The sequence below is a fragment of the Penicillium daleae genome (genome assembly GCF_028827525.1).
Source record: "Penicillium daleae strain IBT 16125 chromosome Unknown utg000005l_segment0_segment0, whole genome shotgun sequence".
NCBI lineage: Eukaryota > Fungi > Ascomycota > Eurotiomycetes > Eurotiales > Aspergillaceae > Penicillium > Penicillium daleae.
This window is the reverse complement of record NW_026623153.1, coordinates 4,494,086-4,508,152: the sequence shown is the minus strand read 5'-3', so window position 1 is coordinate 4,508,152 and position 14,067 is coordinate 4,494,086. Positions and strand designations below refer to the sequence as shown.

At 51.0% G+C, this 14,067-nt stretch overlaps 6 protein-coding genes across 6 annotated transcripts; 3 read left to right on the top strand and 3 right to left on the bottom strand.

The window, feature by feature from the left end:
• Positions 1–92: 92 nt before the first annotated feature.
• On the top strand, positions 93–2,483 carry N7458_005790 (uncharacterized protein; the record flags this gene model as incomplete). Its single annotated transcript, XM_056909172.1, has 5 exons — positions 93–200; positions 263–1,180; positions 1,236–1,422; positions 1,477–2,229; positions 2,287–2,483. The coding sequence occupies 5 exons, from the start codon at positions 93–95 to the stop codon at positions 2,481–2,483; spliced, it is 2,163 nt and encodes a 720-aa protein (XP_056767790.1).
• A 125-nt stretch (positions 2,484–2,608) lies between these two features.
• N7458_005789 (chitobiosyldiphosphodolichol beta-1,4 mannosyltransferase) lies at positions 2,609–4,111 on the bottom strand (the record flags this gene model as incomplete). Its single annotated transcript, XM_056909171.1, has 3 exons — positions 2,609–3,550; positions 3,604–3,800; positions 3,877–4,111. 3 exons carry the CDS (start codon positions 4,109–4,111, stop codon positions 2,609–2,611), a joined length of 1,374 nt encoding a protein of 457 aa, XP_056767789.1.
• A 660-nt stretch (positions 4,112–4,771) lies between these two features.
• On the bottom strand, positions 4,772–5,257 carry N7458_005788 (GFA family protein; the record flags this gene model as incomplete). Its single annotated transcript, XM_056909170.1, has 2 exons — positions 4,772–4,955; positions 5,013–5,257. 2 exons carry the CDS (start codon positions 5,255–5,257, stop codon positions 4,772–4,774), a joined length of 429 nt encoding a protein of 142 aa, XP_056767788.1.
• Positions 5,258–6,595: 1,338 nt separating this feature from the next.
• On the top strand, positions 6,596–9,455 carry N7458_005787 (metal cation transporter MSC2; the record flags this gene model as incomplete). The annotated part of the gene is made up of 4 exons (XM_056909169.1): positions 6,596–7,020; positions 7,071–8,240; positions 8,298–8,516; positions 8,585–9,455. The coding sequence occupies 4 exons, from the start codon at positions 6,596–6,598 to the stop codon at positions 9,453–9,455; spliced, it is 2,685 nt and encodes an 894-aa protein (XP_056767787.1).
• Positions 9,456–10,270: 815 nt separating this feature from the next.
• On the top strand, positions 10,271–11,524 carry N7458_005786 (uncharacterized protein; the record flags this gene model as incomplete). Its single annotated transcript, XM_056909168.1, has 1 exon — positions 10,271–11,524. One exon carries the CDS (start codon positions 10,271–10,273, stop codon positions 11,522–11,524), a length of 1,254 nt encoding a protein of 417 aa, XP_056767786.1.
• Positions 11,525–12,126: 602 nt separating this feature from the next.
• On the bottom strand, positions 12,127–13,453 carry N7458_005785 (Zn(II)2Cys6 transcription factor; the record flags this gene model as incomplete). Its single annotated transcript, XM_056909167.1, has 2 exons — positions 12,127–13,238; positions 13,294–13,453. The coding sequence occupies 2 exons, from the start codon at positions 13,451–13,453 to the stop codon at positions 12,127–12,129; spliced, it is 1,272 nt and encodes a 423-aa protein (XP_056767785.1).
• Positions 13,454–14,067: the final 614 nt, after the last annotated feature.

The window sequence follows — 14,067 nt, the reverse complement described above, 5'->3', positions numbered from 1 at the left end:
GCGCGGTGTCTGGAGATTCCCTTTCTTCTCACCCACCAAAGATGCAGATGTGAGCAGTACATAGGATCGATGATTCAAGTTTGGGATGAAACATGCTGAGCCCTGTGGACTTGTCCTTTTTCCCATCCTGTTTCGATGCCCTCTCTTGGTCAGCAGACGGCGACCTCGCCGTGGCCGCGGGCGAGTATGTCCAGGTCCTGGTAAGTCAAGAGGCGGCGGAAATCGATGCGCGGAGCCCAATGAAAGTCTGACAGACTACTAGACACCAAATAAATCCCACGCAGATCCATCAGAACCCAAGAGCCAAGATGAATGGAACATTACTCGCATCCGCGCCAATCTCTTCACGCTTGCCGAGTGGCAGGCCATCCAACCCCAAAATCGAGATGACTTCTCCATTGCAGCCGAGCAATCGATCGGTACGGTGGTGGGTGTTGCTTGGTCTCCACCCGGTCTGGCCATTTTTCGCCGGAGTGTGCTCGCGGTCTTGACTTCTAATCTTCTTCTGTCTTTATGGGAGCCAGTTGGCACCCAAGGTCAATGGACCAGAGTCGCCATCGTGAACCACATCTTTCACCTTGATCCTACAGCCCCGGCACAGCTTAGTGGATTGGAACTGCGAAGATCAAATATTCGATCATTTCAATGGTGTCAACCTTTACTTGCACCCTCGGTAAATTCAGGTTTAGCACCCGCGCCCGAGACCCGGTGGGGTGTGCATCTATTGATGATAACCAATGATGCCAATGAGGCCATTCTCCTACGTGTTCGGAGGTTGGTGAGCGGGAAAAGTTCCTCCACACCGTACTCAATTGAGAAGTTGGCACTGTACTCGATGGAGGACGGCCAAGAACGATATACACAACCCTGCTCTGCATCGCTTCTTCGGAGTGCGCTTCAGTCCAAAGCACGGGCCTTGTCGGTCTCTTGTGGCCCGTGGCTTGAGTTGCCCCGACCAAGTGACGATTGTTTCTTTTCTGCTACCGCAGTGATAGCCACGGTATTCGGGACACAGCTACGAGTTTTCAAAACCACCGTGACTTTACATACATCTGATCCAGTTGATGGTGATACCTCCAGATATGAGGCGAGAGCAAGACTTTCGGATCATCCACTGAGCTCGATTGCCTCGCAATGGACCTCTCGCCCAGTGAATGGCCCACTTCACTGGGCTTCTACCGTATGTTGAATCCGATTAAGCAGAATCCACACTCGCTTACCTGAATCACATCTAGAGTCATTCAGCTGCGATCTCTCTGAATATTTCCACCAACGCGGGCTTTGTAACCATATCCATTCCGCGGGCTGCATATGATGGCAGTGCAACGCCACCAAACGAGCTCGAGATCCAGGAGTGGCCATTATCGAGTATTGCCGAAGAAAATGTGGAAGGCCCAAGGGGATATATGGAACCAATCTCGGGTACGTACACTGTCCTGATACATAAAGAGACATCTGAGTGCTGATCTGTTCCAGCGATGACTGCCTTGTATGACGATAAAAGCGAAGCTTTGAGTCTTCATTTGGGCACAATGAGTGGAATAGGAGCCGTTCTTAATCTGGATGGATCTGGAACCACCCACAGCCCGAAATCATCGCAATGGAGCAAGGTTGTCGCAGATCGGCTCGAACAATTTGACTTGGATCGCGATCTTGGGGGACAGAGCGTGGCCCGAATTTGGGGACTGGCATCCCATCGCGGTGTGATCGCGGTGCTCTTCTCGAGGCATCCAACAGATATGATTGAATATCGAGTCGCGTCAGACGAGAAGTCTGCCCTCGCATTTGCGTCTGAGGACTTAGATTCCTCCCCTGACATAGAGACACTTCTCGCTCCGATTACCTCAGCTACCGAGTCGTGGTCCCCAGCGGACCAGCGTGAGGCAGTGATATCGTATCTGCTGTCAAGCATGGATGGAACAGTCGAACATGACCCAGAGAGTCAGAGGCTCATCTATGCATCAGCTTGCTGCGCAATTGTCGATCAAAAGGGCGAAGCTATCCGAGCTCATGCCCGGGTGTCATTAGAACGACTCGCAGTTCTGACAGGCGCGGATTTGAACGAGGAGATTGCCAGATGCGGAGATGAAAAGTCGACATTACCTGCCAAGACTATCGAGCAGCTTAGCGGCCCCGGGGCACATATGTTTGAGAGGTGCGAGATTTGCGAAGCTGGAATTGCATGGGTTTCTGCCGGTGAAGCTCAATGTACAGAGGGCCATCTCTTCGGTACGATAGAACAAACTCCCCCAAAAACAACCTTGAACTAATCCAAATCTCATCTAGTGCGTTGTGGGCTGAGTTTCCTAGCCATTCAAGAACCCGGCTTATCGAAGTATTGTTCCCGCTGTCGGACAGAATACATCAACGAAGAGACGGTGGCACGAGTTCACGAAAGCAGCCTCTGCCCCTTATCCAGAAATCTTTTCGATGCTTTTGATACATGCCTTTATTGTGGGGGCAAATTCCAGGCTGGCATCTAGACTACGCCGTTATCTACTCCGGGTGCAAACTATGACAAACATCGCTTGACGAAATTTGATCAAAAGCTCTAGACCGATAGAATTCTTCGCTACAGAGCTTATACATCATTAGTTTCTAAGATTCTTCATGTCAAGCCAAGCAAAGCTCCTGCGATGGGATCCCATTCGTCATCCCATCGACGCAAGCTTTCTTTCTGAGCACCTGCCCGCAGGCGATCTAGTTTTTGATTGTCATCAAACAACTCGACCAGTTGATCCGTTAGCTCCATCGAACTTCCAAAGCCCATCCCGTTGACACCTTCTGTCACCAGCTCCGGCCAGGCTTCGAACCGATTCCAACCAACAACTGGCAGTCCCGCACCAAACATGTCGACTACTTTCATCGGAAGGTCAACCCCGCTGCTACTGGTGTGCAGACTGACACCCAGAGATGCCGATGCCAACAATCGCGCGTAGTCTGGCACGGTCAACCAGGCGGTGTGAATAGTGACCCTTTGAAGCTTTCCTGCAGCTTCCAATGCCGCGATTTGTTTCAAATACATTTCCTTTTGCGGGCCCTTCCCGGTAATTATGGCCAGAATATCTGGAAGGTGTGGTTGGGCCACGGCGACTTCGGAATACTTCACCAAAGCTTCAATGAGGACCGAAAAGTCCTCATCTGGAGTCCAAGATGTGGAGCTGACTAGGACACGAACGGCGCCGGATTCCAGCAATGGACGAACAGACTGTGCCTCTGGGAGAGCCGCGAGGAATGCATTTCGCTCATCCAGACTGGAAATGGGATTGAAGTGGCTGGCCGGTCGATCGTGTAATGATAGGATAGGCGCCTGAAGCTGGAAATCCTTTTTCAAAACTCGCCCCATTGCATCTGTCACGCAGAGATGGGCTGAAGCTGATTTGCCAAAGGTCTTTTCATACCAGGTCGATAGCTTTACAAGCGGGTGGGTGGGTCCCAGCTTGAGTGCAAGAATCGAGTACCCGAAGTTATGCCAATCGATGATGAGCCGCGTTTGCCGTAGGAAGCAAGACAAGGATGTCACAGCCAGAGTAGGAATGGAGGGTGGATTCTACTAAAGTCAACATTGACTCTATGCCACTCTCATCGTAGATATCGACATACCTGCACGATAATCCACCGCGCGGGAGCAGTTGTGTATGCAAGGCATTGCCAGAGACAAGCGACCTGGAAGAGAACCTTCAATGGCCCGAATATCGTGAACAAAAGTTTATTGCTAGTCTGTAGGATGGCCGGGTGAGGACGCAAAGGGACGACGGTGATGTTGGGATTGGATACGATATCGGGGTGGGGGTCGGATTCTATGCAGCAAAGCAAAAGATCAGCCAAATTAGCTATGGAATCCTTGAAAAGAGATGCCAATTGAGAGGATTATACCTTTATATCCAATAATGACCACCTTCCCACCCTTCCTAGCAATACTTAGAGCATGGTATTGCATGCGCGGACTCCGTCCAATATCCCCCAAGACGAGGATCTGCACGGTGGGCTTCTCGGTCTCGGCCTGTCCTGTCGATGACCGAGGTGGGACATACTGCGAGGGGAGCAGTAAGATCACTACCGTCAGTATACTGGACAGGACGAATGCAATGGTGATGAGAGAATCGATCATCTTGGGGGAAGCCCATCCACCAGTGTTCGGCCGAGGTCGTTCGCGTGGCCAAAAGTGAGGGCGCGTGGCTTATCAGGCCGCGATAAGAGTCACGTGGGAATACGAAGTACATCGGGTAGAGAGAAGATTGTTTAGGAATGACGCCTGGCTGAACGAGCTCACTTTGGAATATTCTGCGAAGCTCATCCTGGTTTACATGTCGAGCATCTAAACTTGCAATTGAAAGTGAGCGTCTATCCCTTCAACAGCATTGCAGCTTATTGTAGCTCCTAAGCTGCCACCTGTTCCGAGGTTCTCAGCACTCTGTCGATGTTTCTCAGCGCTAAGGGCTTCCTTGAGTGACCGCAAAGTACTCGAGGAAAAGATTTCTCCTTTTGGATGTCCATGACAACAATTCGACAGCTTGTCCTTACACATGTAACAAGTGACGGATTCAAATAAAATACTGTCATATTGAAAGCTATGAGCGGTGGACTTGGTGCGGAAGTAAACGTTAGACACAGGACTAAAAATCAGTCTTAGGCACGACCGGTTGTAAAACACTAGATCTAAGACCCCCTTGCGAGACCAGGTCTGCCTGCGGTGCAACAGTCACACGGCAACAAGTTTCGTAGATCAATCTCTAAGATGTCTACGAATTGCAATGGTTCGAGGCGGCGTTTAATACTTGGCCGGGTCATCAGGATGCGCCGTGTCCTTCGACCGCAGCGGTATCGTCAACATCGAATACTCAAATTTTCGATCGACGAACTTCAAGAGCTCGGGATTGACGTTGTTTGTGTTGAGCCCCATTTTGTATTCGCCTTCATCAGTAGGCGGAGGTCGAATGGGCCACCAATAGCATCTACCGTACAGAACATCAGTCTTTGATAGCATAGCACAGATATTCTGCTTGACTTACACGCAACCGCAGTTATCGCAGAAGTTGAAAGACAGGTCTCGATCGCCCCAGACATACTGCTTGGTCACTGCGTTCGGCTTAGTTTCAATCTTTACTTCGTCGGGATGATAGTAGCCCCAAGCGGCGCCGTAGCGTCTGCAAATCGTGCATTGGCATACGTTGATGTACTCGGGGCGTCGGGGAACAGTGACTGTGATGGCCCCGCAGTGGCAGCTGGAACGGATCGAGGTGTCTGTCGCCGCCATGTTGTCTCGTGTTGTTCAAGCTGGAGTATGTCAGACGGAGTCCGGCAGTGTGTGAACGTCGGTTAGTTCTTATAGAATGAAGTCTGATCTTTGTTCCGAACGGCCGATCGAGGGACAAAGGCAGAGGGAAAAACACGTTTATGTATGAATACCCGTCGAAGAAATAGACTTTATTCACGCTCTTTGGCCTTCGCGCAAGGCAGCAACTAGCTCGGCCGATAACGTAATTCCTGCCTGAGTGAAACACCCGGTCGAGTGAAACGCCCCAAAACACCATATTAAAGGCGATAGATTACAACATCATATCTCAACAACCAGAAGTTATATTATAATTTTGTAGTAAGTCAATACTCCTATAGTAATTTAGAAGGCGTATTTGAGTTTTTGAGTGTTCTTCATGAGGAACGAATTCAGTATATATATCCAGTCATACCATGTAATTTACTGTAATGGTATAGAATAAGCATCGTAGCTATTAGAAAGTCCAGAATATAACTACTAGTGCAGCTAATAGTCAACCTTTAAAATATCCAATAGGAAAAAGTCGTGGTGGTTGAGATATAGGACTACAAAATATCGCCTTCAATATGGTGTTTTGGGGTGTTTCACTCGACCAGGTGTTTCACTCGGGCAGGAATTACGTTAGAGGCCATTCTCCAATGCAAGCTTGATAAGCAACTTTGACTGGCTGAGATCTCCACTACTGTAGTTATTGGAAGGTCCACGGGGTACCCTCGCCTGCCCGATGAATAAGGGTTCTGCAACTTTAGTTATACGGCAGAAACTACTAAGTGCTATCTCACTTCTACTCCCGACCAAAGCAGTAGATTGCTGAGATATTATTGAGAGGAAAGGGATAAATTATAAGATGAAACAGGGGAGAGTGTACGGAGTATACAGTAAGGATATTCGTGCGTCAATTTGGTGCCTTATCGGCAAGGTGTCATTGGAAGCTTTTTAAGGTGAGAGAGATAAGGCTTCCCAGTAGGGCGGTCATCAAAGCGGTTAGCATTATGTGGGCAGTACTAGCGACTGGCCTCTATCGGCCGCTGTACTACCCCAAAAGGGTCTCTCGAAGGTCTCGACATCCGCGGCGCAACTCTCCACAAGCTACTACTGCCTTCCCGAACTCGCCCCGTGCCATACCAGTGCTCGCTGCACTCTTTTCGATCGAATCTCCCTCCGCAATGCTGTGTGCTTCTTCACCACTGCACCACCCGATCTGAGCTTTGCCTGGCTCCGCTAACCCTCCCCGGGTTCTTGGCGTCGCCCCTGTCCGTGCTTTTCGCCGCTGCTTGAATCCCCTGTCCAGCTGCCCACCAAACATCCAAGGCGACAATGTCAGCGGGGGCGTTGCCCTCGATCGCGGATATCGCTGCTCCATCGACTGGACATGTACACGGTCATAGCCGTGGTCGCGGCCACGGTCACAATCGATCTGCTCGCTGGGCGCAACCACCACCTCCCCTCTCGCAGGGACATTCCTATGCCAGCAGCCCACCACAATCGGAGTCGACCGGCGCTGTGAATGCTAGCTACTCGTATAGTCATGCCTCACAGCCGTCCGTGTCTCATAACCATCATCATTCAGAATCCTCCCACTCGATCGGGCAGCAACATCATACCAATACCGCGTCCTCGATTCATCACGATGCGTCGCATACGCATGATCATGGCCACGACCACGACCACCACCACCACCACCACGCTCATGACCGGAAACCAGACTCGCTGGCGCAAGCGGGGCATAATTCAAAGTTGTTGTAAGTGGACAGCTCTTAATCACTGAGCGATAACTAATGTCCAATTCTAGACACGAGATATATACCGGCTCTCTCGTCGCATTGCCTTGGATTGCCCTATCTTGGTACTCCAGGAGCTGCACGCAGACAGAAATTCCTGAAGATCCAACAACCGCATCAATTGGGTCGCTCGAGCAAGTTGGATCAAAAGTCGGACTCATGACCGCAATGACCCTCCTCGCCTTCGGTTGTGGACAGATCGTGAGCAAGAATTACCTACAAGGCGGTTCTCTAAGCACCACGTCCATCAAATTGCCAGTACCCAGCGCAAAAACAGCTCACTTGGCTTTGCAGCAGGTCTTTTCTGTGGGACTGCCAATCTACGCTGCATTGAAGGTTGGAGGCTTCCTGGTCGCTTTTGCTCTTCTTCTTGCATCGGCCTCTGGGTTGCCGAACCTGGTGAACATCGTCTCTCAAAATGGGCCCTCTGAGAGATACAGCAAAAAGGTTTTCACCACTGCGCTCTTGGTGACGGTCGTCCTTTTGAGCTTTGTTGGCATGAACCAGCCTTGGGGCTCCTCGCCGCTCATGGGATATACGGCACTTTTGACATCAGTCTTTGTTATTCCCCCTCCCTTTCCCACACTTCGTCGCCAGGGACCCATTCCAGAGCCGGGTCTCGTTGCGGAGTCTATGGCTCAGCAGAGCAAGGCCTCAGATGCCGGCCAATCATCTGTCATTATTCCGACCGATGCACCACTCGCGCTGATCACTGGAGCTTCTCTGGCCGGGTTGACTGTAATTTTCGGTCGTGGCTTGCCATTCAGCACCTCGGAGCTGATCTACCTTTTGCCTGCCGCGGTTTCATTTGCGACGTCTTTGATGATCTGGTTCCCCTCGGGCCTTCGTTCCCCTGATAAAGTCGGCCTCGCTGTCTGCACTGCGACAGCGGCTCTGCTCTGTTCTCCTCATATCAAGGATGATTTCCTGTTTGTTTATGCCGCGCGCGGTATCCTCGCTGGCGTCTCATTCTTCGCTGCCAGAATGGACGACAGCCAACTCCGCCTAGATGCTCATTCGCACACTCATGCCCGTACTCACCACCACCACGGACATTCTTCCCATGGAGGCACAGAAACCTTACGAGTCACAAAGTGGCTAATCCATCGCAGTGAGGATTATCCATTGTTACACAGCATTCTCAAGGAGAGAGATTCTCGCAGTATCTTCTACTTCATGTGGTACGTCCATATATTCGAGGCTTCCTATCCTCCCAAGCTATTACTAATAATTCATAGCCTAAACTTTACTTTCATGCTGGTTCAGCTGTCATACGGCTTCGTCACGGGCTCTCTCGGTCTGCTCAGTGATAGTATTCACATGTTCTTCGATTGCCTTGCTCTCGTTGTTGGACTTTGCGCTTCTGTGATGAGCAAATGGCCGCCCAATGCGCGGTTTCCATATGGCTATGGCAAGGTTGACACCTTGTCTGGGTTTGCCAATGGTATCTTCCTCATGTGAGCACCCTCGTTCAACAGAGCCCAATAAAAGCATACAAGCTCAAGTCAATGCTAACAATTACTAGGATCATCAGTGTGGAGATCATCTACGAAGCGGTGGAACGGCTGTCTTCAGGCAGTCAGATGCACCGCATCGGTGAATTGCTAGCTGTCAGTGTCGCTGGTCTCCTTGTCAATCTGGTCGGCATTTTCAGCTTCGAGCACGGACATCACCACCATGGTCACGATCACGGCCATGACCACGCTCATGGCAATGAGAATATGCATGGAATTTTCTTGCACATTCTCGCCGATACGCTTGGCTCGGTGGCAGTGGTGATTTCGACCATTCTGGTGCACTATTCAGGGTGGTCCGGCTATGACCCTCTAGCGTCATGCTTTATCGCCATCTTGATCTTTGCCTCGGCGGTACCGTTGGTCAGTAGTACGGCCAAAACTTTACTTTTAACTTTACCGGCGGATACCGAGTATAATGTTCGTGAAACCCTGGCCGGAGTGAGTACTCTACGAGGGGTTGTGAGCTACACCGTGCCCAAATTCTGGCTCGATGATACCAGCTCTTCGTCTTCAGGTCATGGCCACGCTCATGATCATTCCGGCCATGGCGGTTGTGATGATAATCACAGCCATAGCCACAACCATAGCCACAACCATAGCCACAGTCATAGCCACAGCCATCACGATCACACTCACAGTCATGGCCATAATCATGACCACACCCACGATCACGACCACGACCACGTGCATGAACACAAGAATCAGAAAGTTCTAGGAGTGATTCACGTGGTTGCCTCCCGAGGCGCGGATCTTGAAGACGTTCGTCAGCGGACCGTGAATTACCTTCGTGAAAAGGATATGGATATTGTGGTTCAAGTGGAGCGCGATGGAGATTGCCGTTGCTGGTGCGGGGGTGGAGGCAAAAAAGTCCCTGAGTGACACAAGGCAATCCCTTGTTTAAGAGTCAATTCTGAATCTGTTGCCCAGCAGTTGATACTCGGCGCATTTCGATCTTCAGGTCCAGCCCAGCTGTCTCCAACCCCCACACGATGTATAATATGGGGCATTGGGAGTTGGTTTACCAATCAGCAGCAAATAACGTACATTCTTGAGAAATACTACATACAACGACTGTCTGCCGTCGAAGTCTGCCGTCGAACTCCTCACAAATCTACTTGTATCACCCGTAAGCTAGACTGAACCTGGCGTTCCTGAACCGACTGTAGCATCTGTGCTACCGTGCTTGCCAATCATCAGCATGAACCGCCTTCTCCTGCAGCTCATCAGGAATTGCTCTGACTTTTCAGGCATTCTGAACTGGTCCAGACCGGATCTCAATCGTTCTCGCATTCTGACGTTCCCTGCAAAGTCGTACAAACTCTACCAAGCCTCGGTTCGCACATGTCTGGATAGTGCTTCGTGAAGCAGGGGTGCTTTCAATCTACGCTCGGAGATACTAAAGCCAAGATCAAACTTGATTTCCTGATGATCTATGCCGTCTGAATCCGCAGCTAACCATCGAAAGGTACCTGCCAAGCTGGGATTCATCGGCCCTGAATCTTCCAATGAAATAATGAAATACATCCGAAAGTCGTAACAAATAGTTGTCCTACCAACCATCATCGGTGTTTAAGATTAAGTTAAATGGAATTGCATCCCCAATACATCGCTGGTCCATATACAAAATATCCACTATACACCGAGCCCCTTCAGGGTTCACCTCCTAAGACTGGTTCTCCCAGAACTTCGCCTCCATGGCCTCGCCGCCAGCCCAGAGACCATCCCATGTCGAGCAGATCATCAGAGAAGGATATGCAAAGTACTTTGAAGGACAAATAGTTTTCCTAACGGGAAGTACCGGTTCATTAGGAGGATGTCTACTATACAAATTAGCACTTCAGTTACCGACACGCAGGATATACGCTTTGATTCGCGGGACACCAGACGAAGCGATTGCGAAATGGAAACGAGCCATGCCGAATCATACACAGGCCATCCTCGCCTCGAAAAAGGTGGACTTCATCATCGGCGACATCAAAGCAGTCGACTTTGGCATTCAACCCTCAGTCTTAGAAAAGCTACGAAATGAGGTTACCCTGGCCATCCATACAGCCGCCAAAATCACCCTCGATGCCAATCTCCACGATGCGATTGAGAATAACTGTCTCCCATCACTGGAAATGGCCCGCATCGCCTCCCACTTCCGCCGACTAAAACTATTGATTCAAATTTCCACCGCCTACATCAACAGCTTCCTACCCGATGGACCCGTTCTTGAGCGACCATACACACTCTCCGACCAAGACCCGGAGGAAGAACTAGCATCCGCGCTGTCCCTAGATCAATCCCCTTATACGGGTCGCTTCGCCTCGACCTACGCCCAGGCCAAGTACCTCATGGAACGACTCCTGCCCACGCGCTACCCGCTTCTACCGATCTTACTACTTCGCCCGACGATCTTCGGCCAGGCCCTCCGCCACCCCTACCCGCTGTACGGCCTGGAGAACTCGACGCCTATGAGCAAATTCTTCCAATATTTCATGGCCGATCGGGGCGCCACGCAGGTCTGGCATGCCGCAGAGGGATATAAGACCGGTGCGAATATCCTGGATGAGATTCCAGTGGACTTTGTCGCGAATGCATGTCTACTACACGCTGCGGCGCGCACGACGGGGATTGTCCAGATTGGCTCGGAGTTGTATCAACCGTTGACGTTTGATGAGTATCTGGATATTGCTGTTTCGAATGCGCCGCCGGCTATTCGTCGTGACTTGCCTCGGGTAGTCTTTACTGAAGACCGGAGTGCGCCGCAATGTTTCTTGGCTGAGTTGGTGCAGGTTGCGTCTCGGAATTGGTTGTTTGATTGTGGTCGGTCTTATTGGATGAAACAAGTTGGTGGTCCGCTGAGTTTGCGTGCGGATAAGTGGGAGATTGAGGAGGTGAATAAGAAGCGGATTCAACAGATTTACAAGCGGGCTGTGGAGAGGGTTGAGAGGGCTCGGATGTAAGAGTTGAGCATGCGTCTGGTTGTCTAGTTTATAAGATCGCTACGAGTAGGTAGGACACGGTCAGATGAGTAGTATGTTCATTGAATTGGTATATGATCACAATCTGAATATGTAGAAAGATATTAAGTTGCCCTGTACAATATGTCCATGGTGATCATAAGGCTCGTACCTAAGGCAATTCTATCACCAGGCAATGTCCATAAAGACAAGGGATTTTTCTCTGCTTCTTATCGAGCAGGAACAAACTTTTGTAAATCGAACCTCGTCGACAACTGAGGTTGAACCAAAGATTCTGTTGAAAGATGTCTCGAGCTCGCCAGCTCTAACTCAAGCCAACATGACTGGGAGTATAGTCTGGATTCGGAGAGGATGAGAGCGGGATTGCTGGGTGTATATACCGACCGATAGCCTCGTCAGCCAGAGGGAGCCGAATTACGACCCTGGAACTTTGGACGCAAAGTATCTTCGACCATGACCCATCAACATGACGGTGTCGGGAAGAAGTGGGTTGGTTGGCCGATGCTAGTCTAGTGATCACAGTCCATCAATCACTGGCCTTGTCAGGCAAACAGTAGAGTTGTGATCAATCCCAACCTCGATGATCATAGTCCTATCTTTCGTTGAGGCCACGACATGACTTCAGTCCACCGAGCATCCGCGTCCGTCGGTAGTGATATACGCAGCAACTCCAAAACCAAAGACTTGCCCGAATTCTGAGCCCACCACCACCGACCATCCAGCTCGCCCAGCAACACACCCCAGTGCATGAGGATCAGTAATGCCAGCGGCTGTCGGCGCCTCACGGTATCCACAAATTCCTTATCGACAGCCGCTAGCCATGCAAGCACTTCCCCGGGATCTTTTGAACTCGCATACAAGGCGTAACACTGCCGAAGATGATCGATAAGGTCTTTATTGATCTGATATTGTTGCTCGTCCATACTGGCCCTGGTCTCTTCATTCAATAAGGCGAGTCGATCGAAAGCAGTGGACGTGTCACTGTCCAGTTCAGGCGGACTGGACTCGTACAGTTCCCTTTGGCGGGAGTAAAGGTTGATTTTGATCCAGGACCGGCCGATGAGAATAATCTTCTTTACACCTTGCAGGAGCTCAAACACCACGAGCATATTCTCGATCATATTGGGATTATCATCGCGCGGGGCCGTGACTCGGGGCAACGCGATGCCAATTACCGTTGTGACGATCGATTGCGCGAGTACAGCCTCACAATTCTGCGGCGTAAGATTGTCGATAGCTGCACGAAAGGGCGCGAATGACAAATTGTGATACTGCAGGGCGGTATCGATATACGCTAGGGAGGTGGGCGAATCCGTGGTCGTGGCTATATGCAAGGCCGCCAAGGCCAGAATGCCGTTCATCAAAAAATCATGTTGCAGAGCCAGCCGCGGAATGACAATTTGCCAGACATGAAATTTCGACTCGGAGGTACTGACGGTGCTGAATGTCTCCGTAGCGAACTTATGCATCAACTCCAGATCCCGTACCCCGGAGATGGCAGATGGAGTGGAGGCGGGACTGATGGGCGCCAACGGGCGAGGAATCTCCAATTCTCTTGCCGGGAGAGGCACAGTATTACGTCTTCGCGTGCTACTTGATGCATCGCGCGGCGGGGCTCTTAAATAGGTACAGTTGAGCTCGCGCGAAATACAGTTCGAGCAGGGGGGTCCTTTTTCGTCGCACTGCGTTGCGTCAGCTGGGAGTTTAGCCAGTAGAAGAAGATGTCAGACGGTAGAGACAAGACGTTTGACGGGAAGGAGGGGGGGGGAGATTATCTTTCACGGGTAACGCAGGGCCGAGAGAGAAAGTATTGTAATGATATTCAGGGACGGAGGAAATCACCTTGACGCGACGTCGCTTGCATTGGTCGCAGCCATTGCGAGACTTGGTATGCGCCCGACGTGGAGGCATCTCGACCGCGCGCAAGATGACGAAGCGCGACGTCGCCGGCGCGCAGGAAAAGGCCGAGAGTCACGTGGCATGGTGAGCCCGAGTTTCGTTACATTCTTTTGGGCGTGTGCTGTTTTGCGCGTTTATCTCCGAAGAGGACGAGGAGGATCAATTAATCTCCCCAGCCCTGCCCGAGCTCTTGCCCTCGGAGAGTCCCTCGGAGAGCATCCCTCGGAGAGGCATCTTGTCTCCCTTTTAAAAGAAGGAGAAAAAGAGACCCTGGAAAGTTTCCGACCGATGGATTTCGGACCGATCGCTCCGCCCGAGCGATCAGCCATCAGATCCGCCCATGACATACGTACCTTGACCTTTGTCACGACTCGCGAGCCTCAAAAGACGAACGCGAAACAGCGTCAACCGTCAACAATTCCCCGATTCGTTATGCATGGCAGCCCGCTCCCCCCGGCGATAACCCAAAAAGATCTCCATTTTCCGGTGGATCCCGGTGGGGTCCAATGGCCCTGGAAGCGAAGACACAGAAAAGACCCAGTTCCAAAACGAGGGCCGGCGCCGAAAACGAGAACGAGAGCGACCACAAGGTCCAATCGCCATCGCGAAGGAAGCCCGTTTCATCT